The sequence below is a fragment of the Lissotriton helveticus genome, chromosome 8, assembly GCF_964261635.1.
Source record: "Lissotriton helveticus chromosome 8, aLisHel1.1, whole genome shotgun sequence".
NCBI lineage: Eukaryota > Metazoa > Chordata > Amphibia > Caudata > Salamandridae > Lissotriton > Lissotriton helveticus.
Window position 1 is genome coordinate 1244541813 of NC_136069.1, and position 15568 is coordinate 1244557380.

Here is a 15568-nt window from a genome sequence, read left to right on the forward strand (position 1 = left end):
AGGTTTGGTTTTGATTCTAGTAGTGCATGATGGATATTACCATATCTAGGATCTCTCATTCCTTGCCCAAGGAGAATGAAGAGTGACAAAGGAGAAAGCAGTGCAAGGCCATTCTTTGGCAAACTGCAAATACAATCCTGGATCCTGCTGGTCCATGCAGATGAAAGCATTGATGTTGTCAATGTAAACCAAAACTGCTTTCCTCTCGTGCACCAAAATAAACTACTTTGGTGCTTGACAGAAAGCCTTTCAGATGCTATCTAGGAAGGAAAGTGGCGCAAGAATCGAATGTGAGGTTGCTTACGGCACCTGATTATTATCAGATGCAGAATATACACTAATGTGTGATTACAGACGCATGATGCATAAGGTGTTACTTTAAGGAAATGGCTAGTTCTGGGAGGCTTGGATGTCTAGTATGTTTGAGACAAAAATAATCAGTGCAGCAGGGGACTTAATGGATTGTAATGTAGGAGGACCTTAAGGTCAAATCAATCATGTGTGTTTGATGCCTTTCTCCTTCTAGAGGCCATTGAGTCTAGAGAAAAACATTTTCTCTTTACCTTGCATCGCTAACAATCACCAACAAGTGGCTTTCCAGAATGTTGAGACGCACCATTCACTGAATGACCCCTTTAGAAAAACAATTGAATGACAGTGACTTCGGAGAAACTTCAGTCTGCAGAAAAACTCCGTTTCACTTGAAAAATGCAGCCTGCAGTTTGGTCCTAGTGGTAAAATGAAATCACAGAGCAGACACATTATCTTGTGGCCTTCATTGGTCGGCCTATCAGTTGTCAGTAAGAAGTGATCTGGCAAGGGAAAAGTAGGGTGTTTCTTGGACAAGAAAGTACATGTGCAAAGTCAATCCACCTCTTCTGGGAAGGGGAGAATCTGGTCAAAGGTTAACGCCTTGATCTTTCCTTCGGTCTGTGGCATTTTTTTGCACCATGTCAAAAATATATCATGAAGGTCAAATTGTCTTCCACTGTGTAGCACCATGGGTAAAAAAACAAAAGTTGTTCATTGTTTGCTCATGAATCAAGCCTAATATGAATGAAGAAGGGTTCTGCACTCGTATTTATATTCTGTTTTTAGCGTTTAAAACGATAAGTGTGCTGTACCAGATTAGTGCCTGCCCACTGTTTAAATGTGTATATGGCCCAGTGTTGTGAACCACTGGGACTCCAGTACGCACTACACAAAATAATAATCCTTTAAACCATTTTGTTTATTTCTTCATGTCCTGATACCAAAATTCTCAAATATTCATCATCAATATCATTAGTAAACTAAGGCCAAGGCCGGAGGTTTCTGTTAACAAACGAGGCGACGGATGAAATATCTTGACAAGAACCTTACGTTTAAACGGACGTATTCGCGTGGGAAAACGGCAGCGAGGTCGATGCCTGCATTTTAGACCCGCAGGTTGTTTTCACGTGGTAACAGGCTTGACATTATACGCAGAACCGCTGTCAAAAGCGTCCTTGCAGACAACTATTCTAAATAGTTATATAAAGTAGACCACAGGATACACGTCTTTCCTTAGGACTTAGACCCCTGACGAAGGGGCAATTATGCCCCGAAATGCATTGGGTTGTCCCTTTAATTTGTGTTTGTAATCCTGTGTTTTGAGAAAATTGTGTCATATATAATTTCATGTTATTGTGAGAAATACTGCATCAGTTTACTAATGATATTGATGATGAATATTTGAGAATTTTGTTATCAGGACATGAAGAAATAAACAAAATGGTTTAAAGGATTATTATTTTGTGTAGTGCGTACTGGAGTCCCAGTGGTTCACAACACTGGGCCATATACACATGAATCAAGCCTGACATTTTTGGAACCTCTGCTAAGGGTGCACTGTTAGTGAAATGGAATCCAAGTATCAGTGGAACGCCTCTACTGGGTTTATGATTAAGAGGCTCAAGGATGTTCGGAGTGAATCTCTAAGAAACCCCCTTTTGGAGGCTGCTGAACTTAAGCAGCCCCCCAAAACATGCTTTAAAAGTGTTGGTGGTGCATCTGCCTCTTCCACAATTACCACAGTAGAAGTATATGCAAATTAGATAGCCTTCGCTGGGGCTTATAAGTGCTACTTCACCCAATCCATGATATCTAAATAGTGGCTTTCGGTAGCAGGGCAGGAAGCGTCCCATAATTGTGTGGCTTTGCATCACATTTCTTTCTATTTGTATTGTTGTAGAATAGATGTCTCAGTCACACCCAGGGCACCCTCATGCCTCATCATTTTGTTTTCCCTCGTGTGCAGCATGTGGTCCCACTCAACTGCTGCCAGGCCAGCTACTCGCCCGGCCAGCACCTTCTGGTACCAATATGGAAGTGGGCATGCTGATTCACCAATGTGGAACACTAGTGGGGTGGTCTCTGCCCTACGATGCACACCACATCGTTCCTGAGATTCTTGCCTCCCTGGTGGCAATGTGGAGAGCACAGTGTTGCTCATCTTGATTTCCTTGTCCTGGTGAGATGGGGCCCTCGAGACCTATTGCCTTGTGTCAGGCCCCGTGGCATGGGACCCCAGGGCCAATATTGGTTTGGGGAAAGGCACCATGGAAATTAAAGAAATAACGATTGCGCTGACCCCTGGGGGATTTGCCATTCCCGGGGATTTTGTTAAAGAAAGACAGCGAATCACTATGCTCTTTGATCTCTGTTTGGTCTCCTCAGTGCACCAGGCTGTATGTCGGTCCCTGTAGTGTCGATTTGGCTGTTTTTGGGCACACTTTGCTCTTGGTGGCCAAGCCTAGACACTTTTGGAGGGGAGCTCGATTCTTTTGGCTACCTGTGCCAGACCTGTTGTCTGCCTGAACACCTGGTACTCTTTCCTGCTGGTTGGGACGTCTTGAACAGCCCCTCCACAGCTAACAAGTAGAACACACTCCCAAGGACCCATGTCTTTGGCCTTCTTGTGGGGCACCTGTGTGTCAGTGGTAGCCTTCTTGATGGGGGTCGCCCAGCTGATGGACCAGTCCACAGAAGTCTCAGGGGAACCCTCCAGGGTCTCCTTGCAGGTCGATTACCCTAACTCTTCCTCAGGGGCATAAGGGTCCAGCTGCTGTCCCTGGAGCGATCCATCCTATTCCTCAGGGTCAGCTGGAGCCTCTTAGTCCATCCTTGTAGTTCCTTCAGCTGGCTCTTAAGCAAGATTTCTTTAGTTGGGGAGTTTAAAGTTCTACAAGCCAGGCAGACCTTGGCCAATCCTATGGGTCCACATCATCACTCACCCCTGTCCCAATCCTCTTGCACAGCATTGTGAGACATTCCAATATGGCAACTTCACGTTCTCTGTAGGAAGAGTTTCCCTGAGAGCCTCAGCTCCTCCCCTACCTGACACAGATGCCTTATCCCTTCCCACAAAAAATTCAGGGCTCATATTGGAGCCCCTCCTGTGTTTGGCTCCAGAGGTCTGGATCTCGTCTTTGTTTCTTTGGGTCTGGGCTGTCTCAGCCCTGGTGCAGTGTGACAAGCTAATTAACAGATGCAGATTTCAAGCACTGCCAATAGCACTATTGTGTTGGGAGGCCTTTGATCCTCCTTCTGGATGGCAGAATAATTGACTCGATCTAGTCGGGTGAACAACAGCCTCAAATCTGATTATGAGCTGAGCCAGAGAAATATGACAATATTTACAGTCTCATAAGGAGTGTTGATATGATGTAAAGGGCTGTGGATCTACACTAGGGGTGCATGTTTACACCTAGATTGGTCCCTCGCTGGACCCTGTAGGCTTAATTGGGTCGAAACTGTCTGTTCGAGGCATATGGGCTGCAGATGGTACATTTATGAATAGATCGCCATCTGGTGTTGGGCTCGGATGATTGCACTTGTTTTTCTCCTGGAGAAGTCTTTTGTAGTCACGAGGCTGGTGACTCCTCCCTTGGGGTGATACTGCGCATGGGCATCGGGTTCGGATGAGGATCGAAGCGCTCCGGATCGACTTCGAGAAAGAAGTTATATTTCGGCGCGTATTCCCTTTCCAATTCGACGGTATAGTTTATCGAGCGCGAGTTCATTTCCATTCCGACGCGTTTCGAGGTCAACAACAAAAAAATCCAACTCTACGTCGACGAGACCGGGAGGCCTATCTCGACGTAGTCCAACCCGGAGTCCATGGAAAGGACTCCATTCAAAAAATGTCCAACGTGGGGTGCTAAATTCCCACACAAGGACCTACACGAGGTGTGCAACCTCTGTTTATCACCTGACCACGAATCCAGGGACTGTGAAGCCTGTGCGGCTTTCTCCTCCAAGTCGACGATTAGAAACCGTTGAGCCCGAAGACACGAGATGTTGAGGAAGGAGTCAGATGCAATCCCAGAGCTGTTCGAGGTCCAACACCCTGAGGAAGAAGAAGATGAGGACGGGTAGGGGTCGGAAGCGGACGAGTCTGAAGTCGAAGAAGTCGACGTTCATCAAACCGTGAGTGACGACGTCCCTTTGCCAAAAAACCGACCCCGATTAGTGTCGACCCCGCCTTCGAGCCCGGTCAGACAACCGAAAAGAGTTTCCGACGCCCCGCCTTCGGGCTCGGCAACCAAACCGAAACCAAAACACTATGTCGGAGCCGAGAAACGGTCGACATCGACATCGACACCATACCAAAGAGAGCTTGCAGTCGTAACATTCGCGTCGACACCGAAACATGCTTCGACGTCGAAGACTACCTCGACACCGAAAAAATCGGACTCGAGCAAACTCTCGGTGCCGAAAACACATAACACCGAGATACAGAAGCAAAAGCACCTTTCGGACCCGAAGACTTCGGTACCGACACAGGAGCAACAAACAGATCCAAAACAAAAGACTTTGTTCATTGATCCACAGACTGGCAAGGTGGTGACAAAACTACCTAAAAAGAGGAAGACTCAACTGTCGGAGGACAAAGCTCCTCCTCCTAAGAAGAGAACAATGGGGACAAATACAACCCCTCCCCTTTCTCCACAGCCTATGGACACACCCTCTTCTCCTCTTCCTCATACTCTGCCAGCTATTCCTACACCTTCTACACCACGCCCATCTACACCTCAAACAGATGTAGAAAGTGACACAGAGGATGGGGACCTTCCTAGGGATGATAATAATACTATCCCAGAAGACGCAGACCCATGGGAGGATTATGACGCAGTGTCAGATAATGATAATGACCCTGACCTGTATCCCTCAAAACCCTCTCCCCCGATGATAATTCGGGTTTTGCACAACTAATTAATAGGGCAGAAAAATACCACAAGGTAGATTTACATACAGAACCTCAGATAGAAGATTTCCTTTTAGAAACACTACCTACTGCACAAAAATCCTCAGGGACCCTACCAATGCTTAAGGGTCTCCTCACTCATACATCAGACATATTCAGAGACCCGGTGAGGGCTAGGGTGTGAAACCGAAGAATTGATAAAAAGTATAAGGCAGCCCCAAAAGACCCAGTATTTATTAAGGGGCAAATACCTCTGGACTCGTTAGTAGTCTCAAACGCTCGTAAGAGGGCAAACTCACTAACCGCAGGAGAAGCTCCTCCTCCTGACAAGGAGTCCAAGTTAATAGATGCCTCTGGCAAAAGAGTTGCATCCCAAGCAGCAAACAGCTGGCGCATAGCAAATACTCAAGCGCTACTTGCGCGTTATGATAGAGCTCATTACGATGAGTTAGAAAAACTCATTACACATCTCCCTAGGAACATCAAAAAAGGGCAGATCAGCTGATACAAGAAGGGAAGATAATAACTAACACTTCCATTAAGTGCGCCTTAGATGCAGCAGACACTGCAGCAAGATCCATAAACACCAGCATCATGTTAAGAAGACATGCATGGCTCAGGGTCTCAGGGTTCAAACAGGAAGTACAAACTTCTTTATTGAATCAGCCCTTTGATGGTAAAACACTCTTCGGCTCAGGTACAGATGAGGCGCTTGAAAAGATGAAAAAGGACACAGAAACGGCTAAGTCAATGGGAGCATTGCAACAGCCAGCTCAGAGGGGTTCCTTTCGTAGGTCCACCTATAGAGGCGGATCAAAGAATACAGGCACAAGCCAGCAATCAACCTCTTTTACACCAACATCACCCAGAGGGAATTCTAGAGGCAGTTACAGAGGTAATAATAACAAGGGTAGAGGTCGCGGAAACAACAACGGCAACTCCAAAACAGTGACTTCATACAGCTTCCCCCCAGACCATGCAACACCGGTCGGGGGACGCCTATCACAGTTCCTACCTGTCTGGGAAAACATCACATCAGACAGGTGGATGAGACAAATTATCCAACATGGTTATTGCCTAGAACTCACAGCTACCCCACCAAACATCCCCCCCCCAGACAGCGTCCAATGAGTCAAGACCATCTGACATTATTAAAACAGGAAGTACTATCACTGCTACAAAAGCATGCTATAGAGAAGGTTCCACAACATCAACAGGGAACAGCAGTATACTCTCTATACTTCCTAATCCCCAAAAAGGACGGATCTCTAAGGCCAATACTAGACCTCAGACCTCTCAATGCATACATAAATTCTGAACATTTCCACATGGTCACGCTACAACAAGAATTTCTTTTAGTGAAGAAAGGGGACTTTCTTTCTACACTGGATCTAAAAGACGCCTACTTTCATATCCCAATTCACAAAGCCCACAGAAAATACCTCAGGTTTGTAGTAGAAGGACAACATTATCAGTTCAAAGTCCTTCCGTTTGGTTTCACAACAGCACCAAGGGTGTTCACTAAATGCCTAGCAGTGGTTGCAGCACACCTAAGACAGCAAATACATGTCTTTCCTTACTTGGACGACTGGCTAATAAAGGCCACGTCACAAAAGGAATGTCTTCAAAACACACAAAAGACAATTCAACTGCTGCACCAGCTAGGGTTTACGGTGAACTACACAAAATCCCACCTGCAACCAAACAAAGTGCAACAATATCTAGGGGCTACTATAGATACAGAAAAAGCCAGAGTATACCCCAATCCAGTCAGGATTCAGACAATGCTTACATTGATTCAAAGGTTTCAACCGCAACACTCATTAACAGCTCGAGTGTTCATGCAGTTATTGGGGATGATGTCCTCTTGCATACTGCTGATCCCGTATGCCAGACTACAAATGCGTCCGCTTCAAGAATGTCTAGCAACACAGTGGAATCAGGCTCAAGGTCAGATTACAGATCTGGTGTTGGTAGACGACCGCACGCATCGCTCTCTGAAGTGGTGGAATACAACAAACATTTCCAAAAGGGCGGTCGTTCCTAGAACCGATTCCACAAGTGGTACTAACAGCGGATGCATCGCTCACCGGATGGGGAGCTCATATGGACAGATACACAGTACAAGGAAGATGGAATGTACAGCAAAAACAACTGCACATAAATCACCTAGATCTACTAGCAGTGTTCCTAGCATTAAAAGCTTTTCAAATGCATGTTCTCAACAAAGCAGTCCTGATCAGAACAGACAACATGACAGCAATGTATTATATTCAAAAACAGGGGGACACACACTCTCTCTAACTATCCAGACTAGCGCAGGAAATTTGGAGATGGGCCATTCCTCAAAACATCTGTCTGTTAGCCGAACACCTACCAGGAGTTCAAAATCAGATAGCAGACATCTTAAGCAGAGAGTCAGAACAAATACACGAATGGGAACTGCACAACAAAATACTGCAGCCATTCTTTCAAAGATGGGGACAACCGGAGATAGATCTCTTTGCCACTCATCAGAACGCAAAATGCCAAAGCTTCGCATCCAGGTACCCACACCACCTGTCACAGGGCAATGCATTATGGATAAATTGGTCCAACAAATTTGCATACGCTTTTCCCCCTCTCCCACTAATTCCATTAGTGGTTTGTAAATTGCAACAGCATTCAATGACCATGATACTAGTAGCACCAACGTGGGCACGGCAGCCGTGGTTCACCACGCTCCTACAACTTTCACAGGTGCCACACCAAAAATTAAGAATCTCACCCATGCACCTTACACAGAACCATGGAGAAATAATGCACCCAGATCCCAAACAACTGAACCTAGCGATCTGGCTCGTTAGGTCTTAGCATTTGGATACTTAAATTTACCTCCAAACTGTATGGAAATTATTAAGCAAGCAAGACGTCCCACCACCAGAGCCTGCTATGCAGCAAAGTGGAAAAGGTTTGCTGTATGCTGTAACGGTAACAACATTAACCCTCTGGAGGCATCTACACAAAATATTATTTGCTACTTACTACACTTACAGCAATGTAACCTTGCTTACACCTCCATTAGAGTACATCTTGCAGCTATAGCAGCATACCTGCAAAACAGACAACATCTATCCCTGTTTAGGGTACCCGCAATTAAGGCTTTCATGGAAGGACTCAAAAGAGTTATTCCACCAAGACTACCACCTTCCCCAGTCTGGAACCTTAACATAGTACTCACCAGACTAATGGGACCACCTTTTGAACCTATGCATAGGTGTGAAATACAATTTCTTACATGGAAAGTGGCCTTCCTTATAGCCATTACCTCCCTTAGGAGAGTAAGTGAGTTACAGGCATTAACAATACAAGAACAAACCCAAAGTTCTTACCTAAAGTAATTTCAGCATTCCACATCAATCAACCAGTGGAACTACCTGTCTTCTTTCCAAAGCCACAGACGGTAGCAGAGAGGGCCCTACATACACTAGATGTCAAAAGGGCAATATTATATTACGTAGAAAGAGCTCAAACTTTCAGAAAAACTAAACAACTATTTGTAGCGTTTTCCCCAACACATAAAGGCAACCCTATCTCTAAAGCAGGCATTGCCAGATGGATTGTAAAATGTATACAAATATGTTACATTAAAGCAAAGAGAACATTAACTGTTCCCCCTAGAGCTCATTCTACACGCAAACTAGGGGCATCTATGGCATTCTTAGGGAACATTCCCCTAGATGACATATGCAAAGCAGCAACTTGGTCTACACCGCATACCTTCACAAAACACTACTGTGTTGACGTGCAGGCAACACAACAAGCAAGAGTGGGCCAGGCTGTATTAAAAGCTTTATTTCAAACTGTTGCAACAGACACTGGTGACCACCGCTAGGGAGGTAACTGCTGTGTAATCTATTCATAAATGTACCATCTGCAGCCCATATGCCTCGAACGGAATATGCTACTTACCAGTATGCATCTGTTCTTGGCATAGAGGGCTGCAGAGTGGTACATGCCTTCCCTGCCTCCCCGGAAACCTGTGTCTGTTCCAACATTATCTTATTTAGATACACTTACATGGGCATCTCTTTCTGTATTCTATCATACTACTCCATCTAACCCTACTATGGCAAAACAATCTAAGGATGGAGCCGATGCCCATGCGCACTATCACCCAAGGGAGGAGTCACCAGCCTCGTGACTACAAAAGACTTCTCCAGGAGAAAAACAAGTGCAATCATCCGAGCCCAACACCAGATGGCGATCTATTCATAAATGTACCACTCTGCAGCCCTCTATGCCAAGAACAGATGCATACTGGTAAGTAGCATATTCCTTACTGCATATTGCACCCATAATGTACAATACAGTTCAAGCACCACGGAGCTTCAGTAAGCGCTACAGATCGACACTACGAAGGCCCCCTCACATTATAAGGCTTATCACAGGTCAATAGCAGTCCCTGAAGGGTTGCTTTTGTGACATGCTAATTGCGCAGATACCAGGCTGCCTAAGGTAGTCGTCTCCTATGTGCAGCCCACATGCATGTGTGCTCACATGTTAATGTGTAACTATTGGCCGTATCTTAATAGGTGGACATGTGATTAGCATTCTCTCCTGTACTATCCTCTCCCTTATCGTCTCAGCCAGCACCACCAAAGCAAACTTTGCCAACTGCATGAGCAACGTCCCTGCTTGGATGAAAAACAACTGTCTCCAGCTCATACAGACAAACCCAAAGTTCTAATCTTCTGCAACAACCACTCCCCCTGGGACGCCTTATGGTGACACTCAAAACTTGGCCCACCACCCACCCCTGCGGACCATGCCTATAACCTTGGCATTATCCTGGACAATAACTTCTCTGCAGACAGATTCACGGCGTCTCATCATCATCATCATCATCATCATGCTTCCACAGCCTCAGAATGCTACGCAAGATTTTCATATGAATCCTGCTAAACACCAGACGAACGATCATCCAGGCAGGCTTGTATCCCAAGTAGACTTGATTACGGAAATACCCTGTACATCGGAATCCCAGCCTGCATCCTACACAGACTCAAAACAACCCAGAACACTGCCGCCAGACTCATCCTGAATATCCCAAAAAATCACCACATATCTCCACTTCTCAACAATATCCACTGGTTCCCAGTTCAGGAAAGATGAAAGTTCAAGCTACTCACCCACGCATACAAAGCTCTCCACAACACCAGTCCAGCATACCGCAACCACTGCCTCAACTTTTACCAACCCACTGGACACCTTCAATCTGCTTCCCAGGCAAGAGCACTCCCCCCTCGCATCAAGAAGACCAGAAGAGGAGGGCGCTCTTTCTCATACCTCACAGGTTAGACCTGGAACGACCTTCCGAAACACCTCCGAATCGCCCTCTCCCTCATGGACTTCTGAAGAAACCTCAAGTCATGGCTTTTCCAGATGAAACGGGCATGATCTCCCGCCTAAGACCTGCCCTACTCAGCGCCTGGATACAGTCACAGGTTATTAGCCACGCTCTACAAATTCACATAACATAACAGCATTGTCAGTCCATTTACAATGAATTTATAGTGAGTGAAACCCAGGTTGTAAGGCTTATTCACATTTAAAGGCCAAAAAACAGGGTAGTCAATAGCAAAAAATCCAGGGGAATTAATTGGACGGAACCCACTTTCAGCAGTCCAAAACTCTCCTATGGCTTGTTGACTTTATGCTTCTGTTTGTTGCTGCACATTGCTTCTCGGCCTTTTGGCTAGGTTCACGCTATAGAACTACTATATAAATAGATATCTTCATAGTAGTGATCACAATAATTTGATCATTATTGCATTTATAATATTGACTGATCATCTCTCTGCAAGAGTTTGACCTCATCTAATGCTTCCAGGAAGAATAATGTCATATACTTATCATCAGGGCACAAGTCGTAAAAAAAGAAGTGGGGGGACGCTGTCACCGGAAGTGACGTCACGACAGGAAGTGACGTCACGAAAGGTGCCGAGCTCCTCGTCCCAGAGAGGCCTAAGAGTGAAGTCCAGCTGTTTGGCAGGGGGTTTGGCATTCCTCCGGTAAAATAAGTGGGGGGACGCTGTCCACCCGCGTGGTACCCCGACTCGTGCCCTGCTTATCATGCTGGCCGTGACCCTAGCTGCTTTATCAGTAGCATGTACCAGAAGTGACTTCCTGGCTTCTATCACAATTGGTGGACTTAGTAGTACTTGCCTCTGTCACAATTAGCAGTAGTGTTAACTTGCAGCAGAGCTAAAAATACCACAGGGCTACATTGATTGGAGAGAGGAGAGGAGGAGAACCGCAGAGTCCTTTTTTGTGGGTGCAAACATGGATTTGGTAGATGTAGCAAATGACCAAGTGAAGCTGTTATTTCCGCCTTAGTGATCCATCTCCAGGGCATTAATTTAAAGTTGGTAATGCACTTCTGAAATGTAAAACTTCTACATCTTCGCATGATGCAGTAATTGGTTGCTTTAAAGCATGCCTTCTGTGTTTCACATGTACGGCAATGGGACCTGTGTGGTTTTGAAAGCTAACGCAGTATGCCATTATTCTACCTGCTTAAAAGAAGGGGCTACTATCTACAACATCGATCTGTTCCTAAGCGTATAGCTGATGTGAGCTCGAAAATGTTAATTTCTATTTAGAAGTGAAGGGTTTGCCTTTTTTGGGAGATTTGTGTTTTTCTCAATGTGTGTAATTCGTTTTTAAATACAGATCATTATGTTTTCAAATGGAATACTGACTGCATATTGCAACATACATTTCATATGAGTGTCAGATGAACCAATATCATGTTACACATTATGAACCAGTGAAAGTAGCTAACATGAATGCACAAGAGTGCATACATTCTGATCATTGGTAATGTATGCAATTAATGGGAACAAGAGATCTACAGTATGCCACAGTGATATATCGATCTTTTATTTTTTTGCTGAATTATCTATGTTTTGTCTAGGTCATTGCCATGATCAAGGGACTGCAGGTGCTCATGGGAAGGATGGAGAGTGTTTTCAACCATGCTATCCGCCACACGATCTATGCTGCCCTTCAGGACTTTGCACAGGTCACTTTGCGAGAACCCTTAAGGCAGGCCATAAAGAAGAAGAAAAATGTAATTCAGAGGTCAGTGTGTATATTTCTGTCTTGTAGGGCCTTTTTAAGGTGTTTTTATTATTTTTCCCTAAGCTAGAACAGTTAGCACAATAAATACACTGCATGCTACAATGGCCATCAGCAGTGGGCATGGCCCACAACTTGAAAACAATAAGACTTAAGTTTAGCTGCTATGTCTTCCAGCTGTTTACAGTGTTTACAACCATCACTGCTTAGTCAATCAGAATTGACCAACAAAACAATGGGGCAGAATGTGACACTGTTACAGTTTGCGGTTAGCACTGCAGTAGGCCCCGATCCAAACATGTATATAACGAGAAGGAACAAAATGCAGTCTTAATCATATGTTGTCTTAAGGAAATGTACCGAAAGGCCATATTATTTGGGAGGAAAAAACCCATTTGACTGCTTTATATGACAATAGAAGCAGAAATAAAAACAAATTACAACGAAACAAAGACCAGGCAGCGCATTCTCCTCATATCAGTCCCAACCAATAATTAGCAATCTTCATTTATAGCAAATTTTTCAACCTTTACATTGTACATGGTACAGGGCCTCTCCTGCACATCCAAGTCCCTCACAGCGGTCTCAAAAATCAGATGTTTGTTTTCGCACACTCGGTTGCATACCCAGTAGAGCTCTAATCCAGCGCTTCATTAGAGTCCCCTTGTCGGGCCTATTCTTAATATTTATTAATTTTGAACCAGTATCTGTCTATGGTGAGCAGCCAGTCTACTAACTGAATGTATGCATCATTCAAAGAGAAAACTGGAAGACCGTCCCTTGGTTCAAGCGTTAGGAAGCCTTGGTTCATTGTTTAAATCCTGTATAATGTCCTTCATGCTTCTGGGAGAAAGAATTAGCTTGTGACAGTCTGTACTTAATTTTGTATGAAGATAAACAGATGGTTATTATTCTCTTTTTTAAACTTTTTAAAACGTTTTTTTTACCAAACATTAGACTGAGTCCTTAGGCAAAGTTTAGTTCATTGTTCTGTTTGATATTCCACAGGGTGCCCTTGATGTTTTCAGATTTTCTTCTTTTAGCAACAATGCATTAGATGTTTAGTCATGGTTGCATATATTCAACACTATCTGAGTTAGGGCTCATTGATCTTTCTACTCAGGCAGAACTCACACGAGGCATAACTTCTAGTCATGATGCCTAATTAAGTCAAGAAAAGAGGCTGGTCTCCTCCTTAATTCAAATGAAAATGTGTGCTATTAAAGATGGCTGTCTTCCCTCCTCCATCTAATCCTGCAACTGTGTTCTTTTTCCGTTGGGTATGCATCCAATGTAAGGACTCCGGACATTTTATTTAGCACTTTTATAGCCAAACAATTGATATGTTGCATTTCATCTTATGTGATTTGGTTCTCATCTCATTCCTTTTCAATGCAGTAAATGTTAATATTTTTAATTTTGTAAGCTTTGCAACACTATATGATATTGGTGTGAAGTAGCAACATAATGGAGACCACTGCTTTTAAATTTGTTTACAGCTTTTGCTCATTTCCTCTCATTTCCTTTCTGCCCACTCTCTTGAACATTTCAAATTTACAGATTTTCATTGCTCTGACAAAGCTGATTATCTAACTCGTGACGGAAAACTATAGGTAAAATAAAAATACAATTTGGTGATGATTGATTCATATCCAGATGACCTGGGTGTAACAATATGAGAAATCAGTGATAAATATATATGGGGATCTATTGTTATTATTATTATTAAGCTTGTAAAGCACCTGGTTACTCCATCGGAGTGTCTCCGTGCTGGGACACCATAAACCACAACAACTTGCCCAAATACCCCCCCCCCACCGCCCCTCCCCAGTCACTGGTTCTAATATTTCTTGATCATCATTCAATCAACTACAGCCTTTCATTGATTCAGTAGTTTGCTGCATTCTACTGTTAGAACCAGGGAGTGGGAGAGTCACTACCACATCGGTTCTTGTGAGCTAATTATCTAAGACTAGTTGACTAAGCCAAGTGATGAAACCTACTTTCCAAATCAGTGTACAGACTCTCAAACAAACTGAGTAGTTTGGTACAGGCAATGCCCACCGATAGTTGGGTGAAGGCTACTTTTGCACATAAGTCACAAACATCTGTGGGTAGTTTGAGCAAAGTGTGATACTTTGTGAGAGAAAGGGCATATTAGTATACATATGAACATCAACTTTGAATTTCAGAAATCTGCAACCAGGAGGATATAAAATTGTACCTGGCAGATTTAGCATTACAGCTGGTTAAAGTTCTGTTAATGGTGAATTGTGTGCTGTTCAGCTGTTGCCATTAATTCAATGTTTAGTGGGAAGGCTGCCTTATGGCCCGTTCCCATAAAAATCTTCCCAGCACCCAATGCATTTCTAGAAATAATAGTATGGCATGAAGAATATGTGGTTTTGTTTCGCGTATGAGTGTCCCTTTGGAACATCCCATGCAACTTACACCTGATGGTGGTTTCCTTGCAGGTTTTCCTATGCCTAGTAGGCATAACTCTGATTGTTCTTTATTAGGGGGTCCCTCCCCAATGCCATAATTGCCCTGTGGACTCAGAGAGGAACCCACCAGTCCTTCCTTGTAGAGTAAGGTGACCCTGTTTTCAACTGGAGGCCACTCCTCTTCCCCTGTTTCTGGCTATCCCGAAGTAACCATGGTTCTGTGACTGATACCATCTGGCCGGAAAGGCCAAATCACGTTGTCCATTTATGATGTGCCTCATCCCACCTACTTGATTCCATGAAAGCCTGTGAAAAGAGTAAATATTAGATGAACTTCCTTGTAACTAAATGAAGAATACCATTTTGAGTAAAGCTAACTTTTTGGTTTACCCTGAATTATTCCTACTGCCCCAGAGACCGTTATAAATTTGCCTTCTGATCCAAGAGTCTGATTCACATCAGTATTGAAAGGAAATTTGTCACGCACCAGACCTTTGTGGTTGGACCTATTCTTAAAATTCCTTTTCTGAACTGGTAACCAGTAGAGTCAGTCAGTCCACACTGTACCTTATCCACATATCTTGACTTTGACAGTGCTAATCCACAATACATGGCACTGAAGATTGACACTTTTTAATGGTGCTTTGTCCCCTATTAAAAAAATTCGGACTAGGTCTGTGTTTGACATTTCACACTTATTTTTGCGATCCTTAACATTGTTGGGATTAGGGTGATGACCTCTGTTTCCAGTTTGCGTGGTGGTTTGCTGAGTTTA

General features: G+C 44.0%; 1 protein-coding gene and 1 pseudogene across 2 annotated transcripts in view; both read left to right on the forward strand.

The window, feature by feature from the left end:
* The window catches only part of CYFIP1 (cytoplasmic FMR1 interacting protein 1), a 488976-nt gene that overhangs the window by 134185 nt on the left and 339223 nt on the right, over positions 1 to 15568 (forward strand). For both annotated transcript variants that reach the window (XM_078658231.1, XM_078658230.1), the window contains exon 14: positions 12186 to 12352. In XM_078658231.1, the coding sequence (XP_078514357.1) occupies positions 12186 to 12352 (167 nt within the window). The remainder of the gene's footprint in view (positions 1 to 12185; positions 12353 to 15568) is intronic.
* LOC144773226 (uncharacterized) lies at positions 4318 to 9956 on the forward strand (annotated as a pseudogene).